Source organism: Homalodisca vitripennis, chromosome 1 (genome assembly GCF_021130785.1).
Source record: "Homalodisca vitripennis isolate AUS2020 chromosome 1, UT_GWSS_2.1, whole genome shotgun sequence".
NCBI classification, from domain to species: Eukaryota; Metazoa; Arthropoda; class Insecta; order Hemiptera; family Cicadellidae; genus Homalodisca; species Homalodisca vitripennis.
This window is the reverse complement of record NC_060207.1, coordinates 76,392,057-76,412,357: the sequence shown is the minus strand read 5'-3', so window position 1 is coordinate 76,412,357 and position 20,301 is coordinate 76,392,057. Positions and strand designations below refer to the sequence as shown.

The window sequence follows — 20,301 nt, the reverse complement described above, 5'->3', positions numbered from 1 at the left end:
ATCATACCAGAGCGTTGTGACACATGTAGTCAGGAATCACAACCACCATGTTGTGTGTCAATTTCACTAACTTTAAAACATGCACTTAATAAAAAACTAAAGACAACACTAATTATTAAAACTGAATTACAGAATACAGGTCACAATAGGTCTGCATTTGCGAACCAACAGCCTATGACTGACCAGAGGCCTTTAGTAAATGGTAATCGTCACAGCAGAAACAAGAGGGCGGCAAGAAAGGAGGGAATAGCGGTGGTTTTTATTTTTTTGTGCTACATGAACTTCTTAAAGCCATACTGTGATCCTGCATTGGTTTATTACAAATTATTACGTGTGTCACAACATTTTTGTATGGTTTGTTTATTTTAACCTAGTTTGTGTTAGGTTAGTATTTACCTGAAGAAGAGATTAGATTTCAGATCTCGAAACGTAGTGTTATTGATTTTTGTATCACTGAACGATGGCAAATACCTGGAAAAATCCTGTTTCCTTCACAATCCTTCCATTGTCAAAAACAAACTTCAAACAAAGAATTCTTTTAACCATACCCATCTCTAGGGTTAGTTCTCTATTATTTTTAATTGGTATCTCTTGAGTAGAAGCCTCATGCTCTTCCTCAACATAAAGAGCAACACCTCCTTTTTGTGGATTTCATGGCAAAAATATGTTTTCAAGCAGTATTTGTCAAGCCTGTTGTTTTCTGTATGTTGTGTCACGAACCCATGCACGCTTAGGATGATAACAAGTAGTTTTGTTTCCTCTAGAAGATGATTGAGTCTGTTAATTTTATTGCACATTTCCTGCATGTTTTGGTGTAGTATGGAGAATTGGAGCTCGGTTCTGGGGAGCTTTGTCCCAATTGAGTATTTGGAGGGTGTTCATTCAGCCAAGATATTCTGTGTAGGAAGTTTGTTGTGTTGATAATCACTTTTCACTGTGTTGCTTTTTACTGAAGTAGAAAGTTTTGATTGTAAAAACTCTGGAGGTATATGCCAGATATTTCACTTTCCCCATTCCCTCTTCTTGTAACTAAAAATAATGGTTAATTTGTGGCAAACAAACAACCTCTCACAGAGCCTTGCTGATGTGGGGAGATAAGTTGACAAAGTGTTATATAAAAAAAACCTCCATACAACCTTTTCAAATATTTTTGGAACAATACCTGTGCAGAAATTTGTCTAAAATTAGAGAATTCAGATTTACTATTTTAAATTGCCATGACTATTAAAGAATTCCAAATGGTAGGAACTGTCCTATAATAAACTCATTTTGAACAATGCACTCGGTTATAAACCTATTTAATTAATATTATTTTCAAAATAAAGTAAAACAAAATCATAATTGTCCTAGAAAAAAACCAAACTTCTAATAATAATGGGTAATAAATATATTTTGTGTAATTTTGCACTGCCATCTTGGGTTTACTAGTTTGGAATTATTTATTTTCCTGTAAATTTATCTAAATTTGCTTAATGTAAATGTTGTGTGATATAAGATTTTTGACAAGTGTTTTAAGATTAAACCGTTTTCTTTATCAGTTCTTGTTTTTATGACATGGATAATAAAAATAATAAGACATTAAGTTTGCCATATATTGTTACTTGCACTTTCTAGACGAGCAATTGTTCAACTCTAATTATTAACCGTCTACTATGTATAAAAATGCTGTATCTTATTTATCTTTATCTCTCAATTTAATGGCCACTACTTGGTATGGTTTCATTTTTCTGATATCATCCCAATCTCATTGTGCCAAATCATACAGATGCCACGGTGTAAATCAGCTTATTATTAGTAGTTTGGAATTTTTAATCTAAAAAAATTTAACTAAATATCAATGTAGAATTACTTTTTATGTCATCACTAGCTCTTATCTTGTCATGGTGATGACCACAAAGGTGGCAGTTGAAAATTTTAAATGTAAGTGTAGGTTGAGTTGTATCATGAAAATATGAAGAATTATCAATTTAAAAAAAGCTTTTTCATAATTATAAAGGAAAGCAGACAGAAAGTAAAGAAATAGGAGTAAGAATAATAAAGAATAAATAATGTGACAGATGTGATACCCACAATACCGATGCCATTAATGGCAAACTCTTGTTATGGTGGATAAACTGCTTTGCTCTGTGCAGCCCATTTAGCTCTGTTGGTCATATTGATTTACTATCCAAATTTCTTAACACTATTTCTCTTCAGCAGACAAGGTCACGTTCTACAAAAATAAGTTAAACATATCAGCATAAGCACTGTACGTAGAGGCAGGACTTACAGTAATGCATATTTGTGAGCTAATTTCCTTCTGTAATCAAACCATATAAAAATTATCAACTGTTCATTAGGTATATATTCTAGATTCTATAACAGTTATATCACATACTGAAATCGTAAATAATTTGTATTCATATCTAAATGTTTTAGGCCTCAAATGAAGAGCATATGCGGCTGGTGAAAGAGATGGGTATCACTGTCCAAATTCTAAATGACGGGAGGGTCCAACTGCTACACACATTTTCTAATGTGAGTCATTTACAAGAATTAAATTTATTTAACTAATTAAGTACTTAAACTCTGAAACTTAATTCAGTATTTTAAATACCTTTATTTAGTCTATATTAATAGCCTATAGCATAGTTAAATTCGTATTTTAAGTCTATTAGGTATTTATATTAATTATTTTAAAATAAATGCTATCATGGCATCAGACGGTTAAAATTAAGGTTTCTTGAAGGATTGGTCAGTATAATTACACTTTTGTAACAACAGTGTATAATAAAATTTGGAGAACATCTGCATATACGAGGGCCATCCGGAAAGTAGTACCCGTTTCCGCCGCGTGAGGCGCTGATGACGCGAGTAGCCGCCGGTCAAGGTCAGATCGCTTCAGTGGCTTGTCTGCCTTCTCTGTTACAAGTTCCGTGATGCTAGCATTGCCTGTGTTATTTCTGTGGCAGTTCATAATGTTTAAAAAAATTGAAAACGCCGCCAGTTGTGAAGTGAGGGCTGTAATAAAATTTCTCAACGCAAGAAACGTTCGACCTTGTGATATTCATCGCCAATTAAAGGAAGTGTATGGAGACAATGTGATGGAAGAGTCATCTGTTCGGCGCTGGTGTCGTAATTTCAACTTGGGGAGGGGGAACACACACGACGATGAGCGTTCAGGGAGACCATCTGTCATTACAGATCAACTGCTGAGGTCAGTAGACGAATTCGTGAGGAACGATCGGCACGTCACAATTGATGACATCTGTGAACATTTCCCTAATGTCTCTCGAACAATTATTCATGAAATTGTCAAAGACCATCTGCATTATTCAAAAATTTGTGCAAGGTGGGTCCCTCGCATGCTTACAGATGAGCACAAAACCAAGGCCTCATGCAGCGGGGATAACACAACAACTTCTGCAGCAATTCAATTGGGAAATTTTCGACCATCCACCGTATAGCCCGGACTTGGCTCCTTCAGATTTTCATCTCTTTACAAAACTTAAAGAGTTTTTGGTGGGAAAAAGATTTGACAGCGATGAAGAACTTAAAGAAGGTGTGACTACGTATTTCAATCGGCTGGCGGCGGAGGAATATGACGCTGGAATACAAAAACTCGTCACACGTTATGACAAATGCTTAAATTTGCTTGAAGATTATGTGGAGAAGTAGTTTAAGGTATGCTCTTTTCAATAAAAATGTTTATATTTGTTAATATTTACTTCTGTATCATTATTTCACAAATGGGTACTACTTTCCGGATGGCCCTCGTAAAAACATCCATTTGTTACTCCAAATTGTATTGTAAAACAGTAAAAGTCATTACTCACCTTGTTAGCTTTAACATGAATGTGTAACATGTTCCAAAGTGAACTTTATATTTTTTTAACAGTCAGTGCAAAAACAAAAATTGATCGAGTAGATGTCATCAAAGATTAACCATTTTAGGTCTAACTAATTATTTATCGGTATGTTGGGTTAAGTTATGAGAAATGTATTATTACATTTTATTCAACCAAATTTTATCCCAAAACTTATTAATAGATTACACATTGTTAATTGTTTTCTATTTGAGTAATGATACATGACAGCATGAGAAAAGAGGAAATTAACCATCTCGTAGCTGTTGCTTCTATGATTTACTCCCAGCAACACTCACCTACAGTTGTGGCTAACTCCTGATAACCACCTGTCTGATATTGGTTTGGTTTGATTACATTTTAGTTTATTGTTTTTACAATATATTACTGGGTTTAAAAATTACGTAAAGATAAAGGAGACTAAAAGTCAATCAATGTCTACATTGATATCTTCCTTATTGATTCTCAGTTTATAATTTTTACCATGATTATTTCTCCTATATCTATCCACTATTTCTTTCTGAAAATTGTTCATATAATTTACAATATCCAAAAACCTAACCTGTAATATATTTATGTTGAATTGTAATATTTTATTATTATTTTCAGATTTGTTTAACCCTCTTAACTGGCAACTGCCGTAGATATGGCTGTACGCAGTCGTTTTGGAAATCATTTATATAAATCGGTTATTATATGCGTGTTTTCGATGTTTCGGTTTAAAACCTAATATCAATTGATGGCAGAACATTCGAGCTATTGAGGATTGAGGTATATTACTACTCAATAAATCAAATTTTATTCCTCTTTGTATGGTTAGAATAAACATCTTGTGCAAGCAACTGTTTTGACTGTGACCAGCTGGCCAGGCCGACTGTCTTATGAGTTACGTCTGCTGTCGTCATGTTTTGGTGTCTATCTAATTGTTTTATTTTTAATTCATATTTTGTTTTGGTTATTAGTAATATGGCTGACTATATAGATAAAATAAGTACTTACTAGACTACTAACCACAACAGCACAACATCTGGTAGTTTTTGTACTTACTATAGTAAGTATAAACTTGTGTTCCTTTTGTATGGTTTTGAGTTTATATAAACCTGTCAAACGTGATGAGATAGTGCAAAGTTATAAAATATTCAAATAAATTATCAAGAATATTCAAACACCTAAATTTTTTTGAAAGTAAGAAAATGTTAATAAAGATATTATGATTTGGAATATTCAGAAAACAATAATATATAATAAGCCATATATAGATTGAATTTCCAGTGTTATAAAGCCATTGAACACATGGATAAAAATACATTCTCAGTGGATTTTGCAATAAGGCTCAAAAATTGCTAAAAAAGTAAACATTTTTTAAGTAAAGCCACTAAAATTGTATATATACAGGGTGTATATTATGTCTGGAAACACCCAAATATATCCTTTAATAATTTAAATATAAATTTGAAACCTCTTACAATCGTGATAGAGATTGGGCATCTACTTTTTGGAACAATGTTTTGTTTATATCACACCAACGGGGGAACGTCCTGCCGAGGGTATCGTGAATATTCTTAATGGAAGCCTATACCTTGTGATACATAATTTTAAAGGTAATAGCTTACTGAATTGAATGCCACAAACCGCATCTCAAAGGAATTATTCTATCAGAAAATTAGAGCATTTTTAGTATTGAAAATTTACTGAATGTTCAACAATGTAATTTTAACATGGTTCTTGCCACAAAATGTGTTTTACCACTAATTTTTTAGCATTTTTTAAATGTTCAATTAAAATAAAATAAACAATTTATTTTTAAGCTGGTTTCATTAGTACAAATTTACCAGTTTTTATTACAATGAATAAAACTTATGAATCACTTTCTCTGATTACTTATGAATCTGTACTTGGTGTTTTCCAGTCAGCAGGAAGGTTTAAAGAGACAAAGGTCACTAGCCTATGAGAAACATTATTGTGTTTATTAATCATCTGGTCTACAGGTTTCAGTTTGTTGAGCATGGAGCTTTCACTAGACAGGTCTAAAGCTTGGGAATTACAAATGGACAAAGGTCATATCATTCCTGTCGAGTTTAATCAGTGTCTCTGAAGCATTGCTGTCAACAAGTTATCTAATTACAGTAGTTCAGTTTTTATTTGGATGGCATTTTAATGGGAATTGTCTGAAAGAGAAACGAATTACTCTGTTTGATGATGCGAGGATATGGCGATCGTCAAAGATCTTATCGGGAAGTTATGTAATTTGTTTAATGACACTTTCCCAGAAAGGAATCCCATAAGTGTTTTCAACAATATCAAAAACTATTGGGGCGTTTTGAAATGACAGGGAGTGTACGTAATCGGCCCAAAGTCGGGTAGGATACAATCTGCAACAGATGAAGAACATGCACTAGATGTTTTGCAAACAATTTATTGAAGACCCACAATACATCGCTCAGAAAAGCTGCACAGCAACATGATATGCACCCTATGTCTGTGAGTAAGATTTTGAAAATTAATAAATACAAACCATTTTAAAGTTCATTTTTAGTCCAACAGTTAAGTGAGGATGATTACGACAGAAGAGTTGAGTTTTTGTGAACTTGTGATGCGCAAATGTGATGACAATAGAGATTTTCTGACCAACATACTATTTTCTGATGAGGCAACTTTTTTTCCTAAATGGCAATGTTAACAGGCACAATTGCCGTTACTGGGCTAGTGAAAACCCACATTGGATTACTGAGTCCCATTCCACAGCAACCACAAAAACTGAACGTATGGTGTGGAATTTTAGGTAACAAAATTGTTGGACCCTTTTTCATCAATGGAAATTTAAAATGCGAATATGCTCCAAAATGAAATAATCCCAGCTATTCAAAATTGCATCAGGAGAATACTTTGATAATGTATGGTTTCAGCAGGATGGTGCTCCACCCCATTATGGGAGACAGGTAAGAGAGTATTTGGATTTTTAAGGTTTCCTCATAAATGGATTGGCTGAAGAGGAGAAATCGAATGGCCTCCAAGATCTCCGGATTTGTCACCAATCGATTTATTTTCCTATGGGGTCATTTAAAATCCAATGTTTTATAGAAGAAAGCCTCATAATTTGGAAGACCTAAGAAACAGGATTATAGAGGAGATTGCTTTGATAACTGAAGAAATGTTAGGCAACTCTGTCGAATCATTTTACACAAGATTGGCTCATTGTCAAACCGTTAGAAGGAACACAGTTCGAAAAAACAATTGCTTTGACACCAAATGCAGGTAAAACGTTTGTTGTATTTTTTAAAACAGCAATACATTATTTTTTATTTGTAATAAGAAATCAATAACATAAGTATTTCCATAATTGTACTGTAATAAAAACTGGCAAATTTGTGCTAATAGAACCAGCTTAAAATGAAATTTTTGTTTTATTTAATTGAACATTTAAAAAAATGCTAAAAAATTAGTGTAACACAATTTGTGGCAAGAACCATGTTAAAATTACATTGTTTGAACATCAGTAAATTTTTCAATACTAAAAATGCTCTATTTTCTGATAGAATAATTCCTTTGAGATGCGGTTTGTGGCATTCAATTCAGTAAGCTATTACCTTTAAAAATTATGTATCACAAGGTATAGGCTTCCATTAAGAATATTCACGATACCCTCGGCAGGACGTCCCCCGTTGGTGTGACATAACAAAACATTGTTCCAAAAAGTAGATGCCCAATCTCTATCACGATTGTAAGAGGTTTCAAATTTATATTTAAATTATTAAAGGATATATTTGGGTGTTTCCAGACATAATATACATATACACCTGTATATATATATATATATATATATATATATATATATATATATATATATATATATGTATAACTATATGTATGTATATATATATATGTATATATATATATATATATATATGTATATATATATATGTATATATATATGTATGTATATATATATATATATATATATATATATATATATATATATATATATATATATATATAGTTAACTTTAAATTATTATAATAGTTGAAATAGATTTAATCCACTAGATACCAATTTACCACATGCTGTTTCAAATTAACCAAGCAATTTCAAGCAGAATAAAGGTGGAGAGTCAATCTACCAAACAAACAATCTACTACTACTATACACATTTTTAACCTAAAACCAGAGCTATTGAGTAATAGTTTTGTAGGAAAAGGAAATAGATTTCACTTTTTTAAGCTTGTAAAATTGCAAATTTCCAATGTGTTATATGTTATTGGATTGCTTCTAGATAGGTGAAGAATTGTAGAATATGAAAATCACTATAATTTAAATTTTTTAATATCTAGTACTATTTGTTGTTTTTCTGAGTAATTGTATTGATGTTACATGGCAGGCTAAGTCGGTATCGGATGCAGAGGAAGGCTTAGTCTTCATGGCGGAAATGGTAGAATTGTCGAAGGCTCAGAATGTTGATACAGTGCCTCAGACAGTACGGTACAGCAGCCAAGGAGAGACGGTTACACTCAGTGCTGGTCCAGCACACTTTGGTAAACAGCTCACCAGCTCTGACCAGGTCAGTTGAGTCTAGCAGAGATCGATTTTATTTTAAATGTGATCTTATAATTTATTGAAGCTATTCGTTTGCTAATGCTCAGGTTATTGTTGATATCGAAAGATGTGATTTAAAAGAGTAGAACTCCTATATTATAGAAAAAGTAAGGAGACTACTGTTTTTTAGAAATGGAAAGATCCATTCATTTTAATACTTTGTCCAACGGACGCTTAATGCGGCTTACTAGCGTAAATCACCACAGCCTAAATCACCGTTTTTGTAGTATTTTACATAAATCATTCTAAAAACGTTACTATTGAAACTAGCACAATAATTTTTTATTTGTCTTTGACCATACTATAAGAAAGATATATTCAATTAAAGCTTTATTTCATTCATTTTTTTATATTCAAAGAGTACTAAAACCTAAAATAAAATAAAGTTTTACAATGAAATTTTAATTTTAAACTCGAAAATCAGTATAAACATAATATATTTCATACAGAATATTTATTTTTTTATTTAAGCATATGTAATAATGGAGACCTGTAAAAGTTTTCAAGAAAATTGAATGATAAATAACACAGCAATAAATTATTCTCTAAAACTTGGAGAACTCGATTTACAACATACTCTTACCCGTTGTTCTTAGTCAGTATTAATAGGGCAAATTTTATCTTGAAGATGATAGACATATTCTTGTATGTGTATACTTTTTAACATTGTAATACACATCTTAGCAACATATTAACCCTCCAACTGATAATAAGAAACTCCCAGAATGATACACTGGTTTTTTGTCTTTACACAGCATATTTTTCAGATATTTTTTGAAAATATATGCTAAATGCTAAGTAGTGCGTGTTACATATCAATATTTTTTAGAAACCAGACAATAATTTAAAATAATAAAAATGTGCACTTACTAGAGTGTTGTTTTATTTATTATTCGTACATAAATTGAAAAATGTGTATTTTATTTCTTTGTTTTTTTAAGTTTTACTCCATGTAGCTTTCATATGAAGAGATAGTAAGATACTGTAAATGTACAAAATATATACAGTTTTGTAGTGAAAGAAAAGATTATAACATGTATAAACTTAAACAATTTGGAAAAGTAGTGTTTTCATTAATATTTAGTAATGTGTATAAACTTATTTACAATGAAAAAAAGGATTTTTATGAAAATGTATGTATTTCTTTTTTTGGCAGAGCACATCCATATTGGTTTTTGCTTAATTCTTTGGGCAAGAGGAATATCAGATAATGATGATTGTCACTGTCACTATCGATTTGTTCACAACAAAACTCACATTCCACTTGATAACAAATCTCATCATGCACTTCATTTGCTGATATGTCACTTTCATCATCAGAAATAATATTGTCATCATCCAGTAGTTCACGTATATATCACTTGAACAAGGATTGCCCATTTCACAACATATCAATCATAAACAACTAGCCTACATATAATAACTTAGAAACAGTAGCAACAAAGAACTCAAGGCCATGCAGCGCATCACCAGGTGTGTAGTCTATCAGCTGTATGCCGTGTGGCCTTACTTGATACTTGATGTCTTCGTCTTTGACTGATAAAACCAGATAGACTGTGTCAATTTTGTTTAAAACTGTTTGCAATTTGTTCTGAACAATTTTGTCAAGTATTTAAAACTATATACACTATTTACAAAGGTTTATGGTGGCAGGACTAGAACAGTGGGTCATCTTCAAGTTCCTTGAGTGCATAGATAGGCCTACTTGTAAGTCTGGACCATATGGCTTCCTTGAACTTAATAGTGTTCATATTTCTGATACTTTCCGGTAGGCTGTTGTATAGTTTGACCGCTGCTATTGGAAAACTGTTTAACGATTTTGAAAGTCTACATTTTAGGCTGTTTAGGTCTTTTGCATGGCGGGTGTTGTAGCCATGGACATCTTGTCTTCTCCCAAACAGTGATTCATTCTCCTTTATGTATATAAGCGAGTTCATTACATATTGGCCTTGAACCGTTAATACCCTGAGGCGTTTGAAAGTAGGCCTACAATGCTCCAGATGGTCTGAAGATGTAATGATGCGTAGCGCCTTCTTTTGGAGAACAAGTATTCTGCTGCATGCTGATGCATGGCCCCAGAGCAGAATACCATAGGCTAGGTGGCTGTGAAAAAGTGCGTGGTACACCGTTACCAGGCACCGCTCTGGTACCACGTTTCTCAGTTTTTCTCAGTAAGAAGATAACCCTGGAGAGTTTTGTGCAGACTTTGTCTATGTGGCAATTCCAATTTAACTTCGGGTCCAGCCAGAAACCGAGTAAATTTTAACGGCCTTATCACAGTCCTCTATGACATCTCCATTTTTTAGAGTACAGAATATCAGTTGTGTTTTTTCTTCGTTTAGTTTTAGTTTGTTTGTGGTGAACCACCTCTTGGCATCTGCTAACAAGTCCTCGGCTTCCTGAAGCACAGAGTGTATCAGCTTTCCTCTGGACAGGAGCGTAGTGTCATCTGCAAACAGCACTGCCCTGCCTCCCAGTCTTAAATCATTCACAAGAATTAAGAAGAGCAAAGGTCCCAGGATGGAACCTTGTGGCACTCCATGCATGACTTCTCTACTTCCTGAAGTAGCCCCACCAAGCGATACCCTCTGTTGTCTATTTTCGAGATAGCTGGAAATAGTTTTTTGAACTGTTCCTTCGATCCCATAGGAATTTAGCTTGCTAAGTAGTATCTTATGCGGCACACAATCGAATGCTCGGCTCAGATCACAGAGCGCAAGAGCCATCGATTCGCCAGCCTCGAAAGCTTCCATTATCTTTGATGCTATGGATAATAAGGCAGTGGTTGTAGAACGTCCACTTCTGAAGCCATGTTGGGTGTTGCTGAGCAGATTGTTGGACTCAAAAAAATCAACCAACTGTTTTTTCATTATTGACTCCATGACCTTAGACACCACTGGCAGAACTGAAACTGGCCTGCAATTCACCAGTTCCTCAGGATTTCCTTCTTGTAGATGGGGACTGTGCGTGCAATCTTCAAAGCATCTGGAAAGATACCTCGACTAAGACACTTGTTTATTACTACTGATAGAGGGTTTGCTACTTCATGGATCACCGCTTCCAAAACAAAGCAAGGAACACCATAGATATCCGGGCTTCTAGAGTTCTTTAGCCTATTTACTATTTTTATAATATCTAGTGGCCACACCTCTAACCAGTGGTCTAATATAGGTTTAGGCCTATTCGCAATATACAGAGGGTTAAAGTCCATCACCGGAAGGTTTGTCACTATCTCTTCAACAGCGTCTATGAAGAAATTGTTTATGTTGTTGGGACTTTCTGAGCAGGAAGCATATGGCTTCTTAGGTCTGTGTGAGTTTATAATATCGCTTTGGATCGACATCAGCTGACAATGAGTAATATTACAAATATAAACTATTTAAAATGAATTGCTATTAATGAGTAGAGGATTCGAGAAGTTATGTCTTTATAACTTAGACAGTTTTTGTGCAATAATAGCAGGAAGTTTACCAACAGCTATTTCATCTTTTTCAGTTCACAAGCTATATTAATGAACGTCTGTGCCGTCAGTCATCAGTCGGAGGGTTAAAAATTTAAACAAAATTTATTTACTCGTACAAAATTATGTGCAAATCTTGTGTTCATGATGCTCTCCTCTTCTTAGCACTTGTGCTTTGTTAAGCATAGGGGATGAATGCCTTTATTACAATGTTTGCAGTCTTAATGAGTTTTTCTCATTTTACCTTCTGAATCTGTACTCTGAGCACTGCACACTGAGCAATTTCATTGTTTGTTTTTCGGTAAATAGTAAAGTGGGTCACTTTCTGAAAACTGTATGTTGTTTAAAGTTTTTTATTGAAGATGGAGGATTTGTCAAGATAACAGAATTTTGGACATTTGCCATTGTTTTATGTTACAAAAGGTATAATACAACAATTTTGAAGAAATGGAATCTATCCTCTTCGACAGGAAGGGGAGGTATTAGTACTTACAAAAATAAAGAACAGAAAGAAAGAAAAAGAAGGGAAAGAAAAGATTTCAAACATACTCAAAAGCTGCTTCGAGTCTAGTCCAGGCATTGTCACCGTAGAGAAAGCAAGTTCTGAGCACAAGTCACAAGTACGAGAAACACAATCACACATCACACCGGTACGGATGAAAGTGGGGTACTAACACGAAAATCAATGTTGGCTCTTTCATTGGCACCGCATTCATTCTGCCATCTGAAACAATGGGACAGGAAGGCAATGGTCAGGAGGAGGAAGGGGTAAGGAGAAGCCGCTTCCTGCCCTTTGTTTTGGTCCTAGACCAGTGTCATGGTGTGTGTATGAACTTTGTTGGTTAAGGTTTCTTTAATTGGTATAATCTTTTTAGGTTTCCTACTTAGTTCTTTTTTTTAATATTAGTATCCAAAATGGTCTAAACTCAATCGAAAGTTGACTTAGCTGTTGGTCTGCAAATTTTATGTATGAAGCCTCAATAAGTTTTTGTTTGAAAAATTCTCCTCATGGTGTATTATGTTGGCTTCATCCCATTTCATTTGATGATTTTCAGACCAGCAATGTTGATCAATTTTAAACCTTTCCTCTAGTCCTTTTTTCGTGTTTTCTTTATGTTCTTTAATTCTCATAACTTGGTGGTTTTTTTGTCTTGCCAATGTATTCCGTATTACAAGAACGTGTTATACTGTAAACACAGTTTTTTTTACTGTGTGCCTGCTATCCCGTACGTTGTACCGGAGTGGGGTCACCGAGCCATTCCTAGGTGATTGCTTCTATAATAAACATTTAGAAAGATAGTCTTGAAATAGGCCTGTATGTGATCATTTTATAAAGGATGTAGGGGTTCACAATCATTCTTTAAAAATATGGAATGCTACTGTTTTCCAGTAGCGCAGAGTACGCCTTTTGTCCAAATAACAGTGGAGAATTTGGTCCGCCAAATCTACACTACCCATGAAGACATAGTGGTGTATCATTTTAGGCCTAAGGATTTGAAAGAACCCTTTTTGATTGAAATTCAATTCATCAATAGCCATACTGTCTGTGTTGACACAAGTAATACTTGTTTTATTGTGAAGCTTTTTGCTGACTACCCAGCATAAGCAAAGCGCCCTTACAACAGCACTTTTTCCCCCCCAACTTCAGATCTTGTGTTTACATGTGCAATGATGTCTTTTCTATGTGTGATCTCAAAGTTCCAGTAATGTGAGTCAATTTTGAGTACAAGAACTTTGCAAGCAGTATAGATGTAAAAAGGTTGTCAACAAAGACATGAAAATCGTTATTCAAGTAATTGCACATTTTCAACAATTTTACAACCACCACATTGCAAGCAAGTCCATTTTTTAATCAGAATCATCATTATTTCCTTTTGCTCTTTTGTAGCAGCTGAAGCCTAAACAATATTTTTTAATTTCATCACAGTTCATCCATAATTGTATCTCCCATTTATGGTGGTGCTTGGTCGGTAAGTACTGGATTAGTTGGGTATGGTTCTTCTATAGATAACTGCTTATTAGGGGTAATAATATTTGAACATACAATAAGCATGGTCCACCAAAGAGCTACACCTTGTGCAGGTATCATAACTGAGTTTCAAATAGATCGAGATCGCAAATTGTCAGTCATTGTAACTACTACACACAATAGCTAAGCAGGTAACTACTAACACTACTAATATTTACAACCACAAAATAAAATAATGAAGAAGAATCCAGCATACAATAGTACAATTACACTAAAGCATAAAGAATTAACAACAATAGATCGAGTCAGCTGATAATGTCACGTGACAATTACGAAATAAAAATGCATAGACTTCCAAAATAAAAATGATATTCATATTAATTATCTACAAATATACCAGGGAATAAAAAAAACATAAAACTTTAATCATTTGACGTCGTATTTATTTAAGAAAACGACGAATATCAAGGCGACAATATATTGCCGCCTGGCACTTTTCGGACGCGATCTGTGGCGGCAATATATTGCCGCCTGGCCCGGAAAGGGTTAATGGCAAGTGTAATCATTCATTATAAAGCTTAGAATCTACTGTTAGAAATTAAGGTACTACTGAGCTAAGATTGTATCCTAGAAAGGATGAGCAATGAGGTTTTCGAATGGGGTAACAATTGCAAGAACAATCTTTGGAGCCCCAGTGTTTTGGAGATATTATTACTTTAGTGTTTGGCTTTGTAGCGCATTGGAAGCTTCAGTACATTGAGGGTGAACCACAATATCCCTGTTTTTGCCTATATCTGTAATACTAATTTTGATTGGAAATTTACTTCAGAAAGATTTAGTACTCATATTTATTAGAGAAAAGCATTCTGTAGTTATTAATGTTAAATTGTTTGTTAGATAAAAATTAGTCATCAACCAAGAATATTCGTTTTTGGTTTTACTAAAGTTCTTTGACATTTTTCAGGACAAAGTATAAGTGAATATTTGAACTAATTTTTTGTAAGAGGAGAAAGATACTAGCTAAATAGATACAGTACATTTAAGAATGTTTACGTCATTTAAACATCGATGCTAGATAAAATTTAAAGTCTGTGTTTCAGATAAGTGGTAAAGTAGGAGTGGCCAATCCTCTGCGAGCCTGTCAACCTCTCACCAATGCTGAGTGGCTACAAGGTCGTATCGCTATTGTAGAACGGGGCGATTGTATGTTTATTGAAAAGGTCAGTCACATTTTTTTTATTTCTAAGTGTACAAATTTTTTACTTTTGGAATAGTATTAGTAAATCTTATATTTTGAAATGTAAATAAAAATATTCCCCTTTTACCATAATATTTGTAATACAAATAATTTGTTTTTTATTTTTTTGATATGTTTCCGAAATGTAGGACAACAGATTAGTTAAACATGTTCTACTTGTTGCTATTTGTTAATATAATTGTTTTTGTACATACATAAAACTAAATTTAGAAAAATAAAATGTGGGTGCCCATAGTAAAAATTTTTCTTACTTTTGAATTAAAAAATCTTAAAATCTATTTTTTTATCTAAAATTCTATAAACATATAATTTAAAGTTATTTTAATGTTGTTAAACAATTTTTTATACTTAAGACTAAAATTTTTCTGTGTATACAATTTTATTCTGGACATTTTGGTGTGTAATACAAGACAATAGCATAAAAAATAGCAAAAATATTAATTTTTTACGAACAGTATGCAATACAGCTGTTTCTGCTCCGGGGATTCTCTGTAGTTCTTAGGTCAAATGGTTTTGGTACGTTTTTCCCACCATCTATATTTTGGTCTGGGGTTCAAAAGGTTAATAATTATTCTTGCTGAAGTTGGGGTGGTTATTTTGGACATTTAATATTGCATAGATGGTTAAGATACACTTTAATTGCACTCTCCGCAAGGGATGTTCATGTCAATGCAAATATAATAAATAAATACACTACTAAAGTCTGTCACAAATATTTTTGATGTGGTTTGTTTTTATGTGTCCACAGGCAAGGAAGCTACAGCAGGCTGGGGCAGTAGGCAGTATTGTGGTGGATAATGCCCCTGGCTCTGCTGCCACCACATCTCCCATGTTTGCCATGTCTGGGGACGGCACCGATGATGTTGACATTCCAGTTGTGTTCCTCTTCTCCCTGGACGCGTGGCAACTGTTGCAAGCTCTGGCTCAAGATCCAACAATGGTTGTCACACTCAGCGGTAACCCTTCAGGTTGGCCAATTTGTTCCTCAGTTGTTGAATTCCAAGCACAATTTTGTTCCTCTTCTCCCTGGACTTTTGTAACTGTAGCAAGCTCTGGCTCGAGACCCAACAATGATTGCTACACTCAGTGGTAACCCTTCAGATAGACCTATTGTTCTTCAATTGTTGAATTCAAAGCACACTATTGTCCCTCTTCTCCCTGGACTTTTGGAAACTGCTGCATAATTCAAAACGACACAATGATTGTTACACTCAGTGGCATACCTTCAGCCAATGCTGTTCTACAGTTGTTGAATCCAAAAGGCTACTCTTTTCTCTCGTTTCCCTGGATGCCTGGCCGTTGTTGCAAATCCTGGCATATAGTTGTTAGTGTTTGCGTCAATTATGGTCATTTGCTTTTTTTGTTTACTTTAATAGTTTACACCACTTCGGATTGCGTTTTTATATTGAATCTGTTTTTTGTGCAACAATATATTGATATTGGTCATCCGATTCATTAAATACTGTATCTTGATGCATAGTACCATGATTAGATTTATTTAATTATTCTATATTAGGAAATTGTATGAAAATTCTGTACAATCTTCACAATGTATGTACTACTAACAATGCTCAATGTATTAGTGTTTGATAAGATATAACACTTATATCCATACAGACCAGTGGCTCATGAGAACAAAGATAGACTAAGGCTCAAAAGTACTGAAATCATGGTTTTAAAACTAAAAAAGAGTACATACAAAATATTGTTCAATTCTCCTTTGGTGTTTTATTGTTTTTGTAATTAGCCGTGAATTTTGTTTTTAATTGCTTGGGTTATTATAACACTCATTCGGTGCATACTTAAAAACATCTGCTCCTATAAATCTGAAAATAAGCCCATCCCACCATAGCTACAGTTTTGTAGAACTCTGGAAAATTGAAAAATTGTATATAGTTTAGCATTACAATAAGAGGTAAAAGTAGATTTATTTGCCGCCCAATATAGTTTGTGTAAAAAGATCAGTTTGATTTATTGCATTAATATTTAACTTTTAGGTTATTCTATTATTTAATTTAAGCAACTTTCATGTCACAGGACAAATAAGATTTTTGTAGAATTTTACTTAACTTCAACTTTGGTCAGTATAAGCTATCTAAATGTTAAGATAGTATTTTTGTTTTTAAAATAAAACTAAAATAATAAATTTCTTTATCTGTGTTTTAGAAGAAGTAGAGCAATCTAATAACTCAGTTGAATCGGAAGATGAAGCTCTTCTAAAAATTAAGAAGTCAATTCAAGAGTTCTTGTCAACACAAGACCAGACAAAGGTAAGGAATTGTTTCCTTGGGTTTACCATTATATTATTAAATAGTACAATTTTCAGAATATTTAAAAAAACTTATAACCTATTTAATTTTAGATGAGGGGTATTTTAAATCATATGCATATTTTTTATATGCATTATTTATACTCATCATCTTCCTTTATATGCATAATCACATAAATAAAAAACCATATAAATACAAGAAAAACTAATTTTCTCCCAAAAGCTTGTATTTCACTGGAAGTGGCTGCCATTTCTCAAGCAATGACTGCTTAAATGCAGTGGTAATCTTATAAATAAAAATGAATCGCTAAATGTGCGAAGCGCTAATCTTGAGAATGGCTGGACCAAGTCGGCTGATTCTTTTTGTAAAATCTTTGTTGGAATCTAAGAAAGGTTCATATGAAGAGAAAGATTAGAAAAGTAAACTGGAATATTATGAAATTCTGAAAAAATTGTTTTATTTATGTTTTATAGTTCAAATTTAACTTATATTAACCCTTTAATTAGTAAACCTGAAACGAATTCGGGAGCGCTCAACTTGCCGCCCGCAGTAATCCCGATATCTGTGCGGGAAGTGCTATGGTTCTAAACATTTTTCACAATAATGTTTTGTGATGAATAATCTCTTGCCTGAATATGTATGTGATCTAGCGGAATAGATAAGAAACACTTTCAAGTTTTCGTTGTTCCCACTACATCACAGTTGTTCTTTTGCTAATTTTATTTAGACTTAATTTACTACCATCTGACGGTATTCAATCAGTTGTAACCTCACTTTTGCATTATCGGACCTTGTTGTTTGTAAACTATTGTTGTTTTTCAAGATTAAATAAATGTGGGTGTTTGTGTAACTACTGAGTGTATAAAATGGAGTGTGAAAAACTTTCAAACAAGTTTTTGGCCAAGGTGCTCACCTGAGTGTCCCTACCCACATTTTCCTGCCACCATCCCTGCTACAGATATGAAGGGCAAGCCGAGGATAACATGCCATGTGTGCAAATGGACCAGCGTCGGTGAGCAGCGGCGACGGGACATGACATGGATGTGCCACGATTGCGACATTGCGCTTTGTGTGCCCGACTGTTTCCCATCACCAACTGTTCATACATCAAAAATTTTTGAGGAGATTTATGTACTGTAACTAACTTGTACTTAACGCATAGCTTAGTATGTTTATGAGAATATACTGAATTTTTAATCTTATACTCATATTTTTTTAATATAATATGAGGGCTGTTTTTAAAGTAAGGGCCATTTTCGTTTTAAAAAATAAACAACAATTATTTTTTTCAAAATACATTTATTTTCAGAATCTGCATACTTTTCTTTATTTTTCTTCATAGTGCCTTGTTTGTTAAGGCACTTATCATATCTTAAAAGTAAGTTTTGAAATCCCTCTTCAAAGAAATTTACTGCCTGCTCTGACAACCAGGAGTTCACGGCTGTCGACTTCTTCGTCGTCATTGTAGCGCTTCCCGCCAAGATGATTTTTCAAGTACCGATAGAGGTGAAAATCGCTCGGAGCAAGGCCGGGGCTATACAGCGGATGATTAAAAACTTCCGAGCCAAAGAGTCGATCATTTCCTGTGTCCGAGCAGCGGTGTGAGGCCATTGTCGTGGAGGACCAGAATTCCCTTTGTCAGCATGCCGCGTCTTTTGTCCTGAATGGCGGGTCGGAGACTGGCCAGGATTGCGCAGTAGGCTTCTGAGTTAATTGTCATTCCTCGTGGCATGAAGTCCACTAGCAAAACACCGCGCCTGTCCCAGAACACAGTTGCCATAACTTTGCGCCGCAACAGTGTTTGCTTGGCTTTGACTTTGACTGGAGATGTTGTGTGCCGCCATTCCATGGACTGTTGCTTTGATGCAGGAGGGATATGGGATACCCATGTTTCATCTTCTGTGACAATTCAACTCAATATGTCGTCTCCTTCCTCGTCGTAGCGGGTCAAGAAAGTCAAAGAACTGTTCAATCTCTTTTTATTTTATCCTCAATCTCTTTTTTTTAATCCTCAGTGAGGAGTTTGGGTACCCATGCTGAGCACAATTTTTTACAGTTTAGGTTTTCTGACACAATTTTGTACAGTACTGACCTGGACACTTGAGGAAATTCCATAGAGAGAGTGGTTATTGTGAACCGTCGGTCCTCATGAATTCTTGCGTCAACTGCAGTAACTAAATCTTCCGTGATCACAGATGACGGCCTGAGCGATCTTCATCGCGGCCATCTTTAAATTCTCTGACCCATTTCCACATTTTACCTTCACTCATTGCCTTGGCACCATACACCTCACAAAGCTGACGGTGAATATCAGCAGCCGACACGTTTCTTGCAGTAAAAAATCGTATCACCAACCAAATCTCACACGCTGTGGGTGATTCGATAATCTTAAACATTTTAAAGATCCACAGTAATGCATACAGGTTAGCTATAGATCTGCAACTGACATGAAGTTGTTGGCTAGGAATGCCGGGAGGCGGGCCGCACGCTCGTTACGGCAGGAACGCAAACTACTACTGTGTACGGGAGAACGGCCCTTACTTAAAAAACAGCCCTCGTAACTTTTGTACATTAATTTGTTTATAAATACACAAAAAACCGTCAAAAGTTAATTGAGTGTTTTTTATAACACTTATCTTGCAGTAAACCCAAATTACCTAAAAAAAACAAAATCTAAGATTTAAAAACTCACTTTTTAGGGCACTCATACTGAGAAAAAACCCACCATTCAAAGGATTAAAGAGCAGTTGACACTTTCAGCTGAAGTTTGAAGATTTTGCTAAAACATCCATTTGCATTTCAGTTTTATAATATTAATTGTACAGTGTGTGATCAGTAGTGTGATGCAGATTGCAAATACTTTTTAACAGTGCATTAACCTTAAAGCACTGATGGCACTGGATTCTTAC

General features: G+C 34.3%; 1 protein-coding gene across 1 annotated transcript in view; it reads left to right on the top strand.

Annotated features, from left to right (window-relative positions):
• LOC124365015 (ER degradation-enhancing alpha-mannosidase-like protein 3) overlaps positions 1 to 20,301 on the top strand; it is a 92,061-nt gene that overhangs the window by 67,882 nt on the left and 3,878 nt on the right. The window contains exons 14-18 of the mRNA XM_046820899.1: positions 2,419 to 2,517; positions 8,221 to 8,400; positions 14,965 to 15,084; positions 15,871 to 16,090; positions 17,289 to 17,392. Of these exons, the coding sequence (XP_046676855.1) occupies positions 2,419 to 2,517; positions 8,221 to 8,400; positions 14,965 to 15,084; positions 15,871 to 16,090; positions 17,289 to 17,392 (723 nt within the window). The remainder of the gene's footprint in view (positions 1 to 2,418; positions 2,518 to 8,220; positions 8,401 to 14,964; positions 15,085 to 15,870; positions 16,091 to 17,288; positions 17,393 to 20,301) is intronic.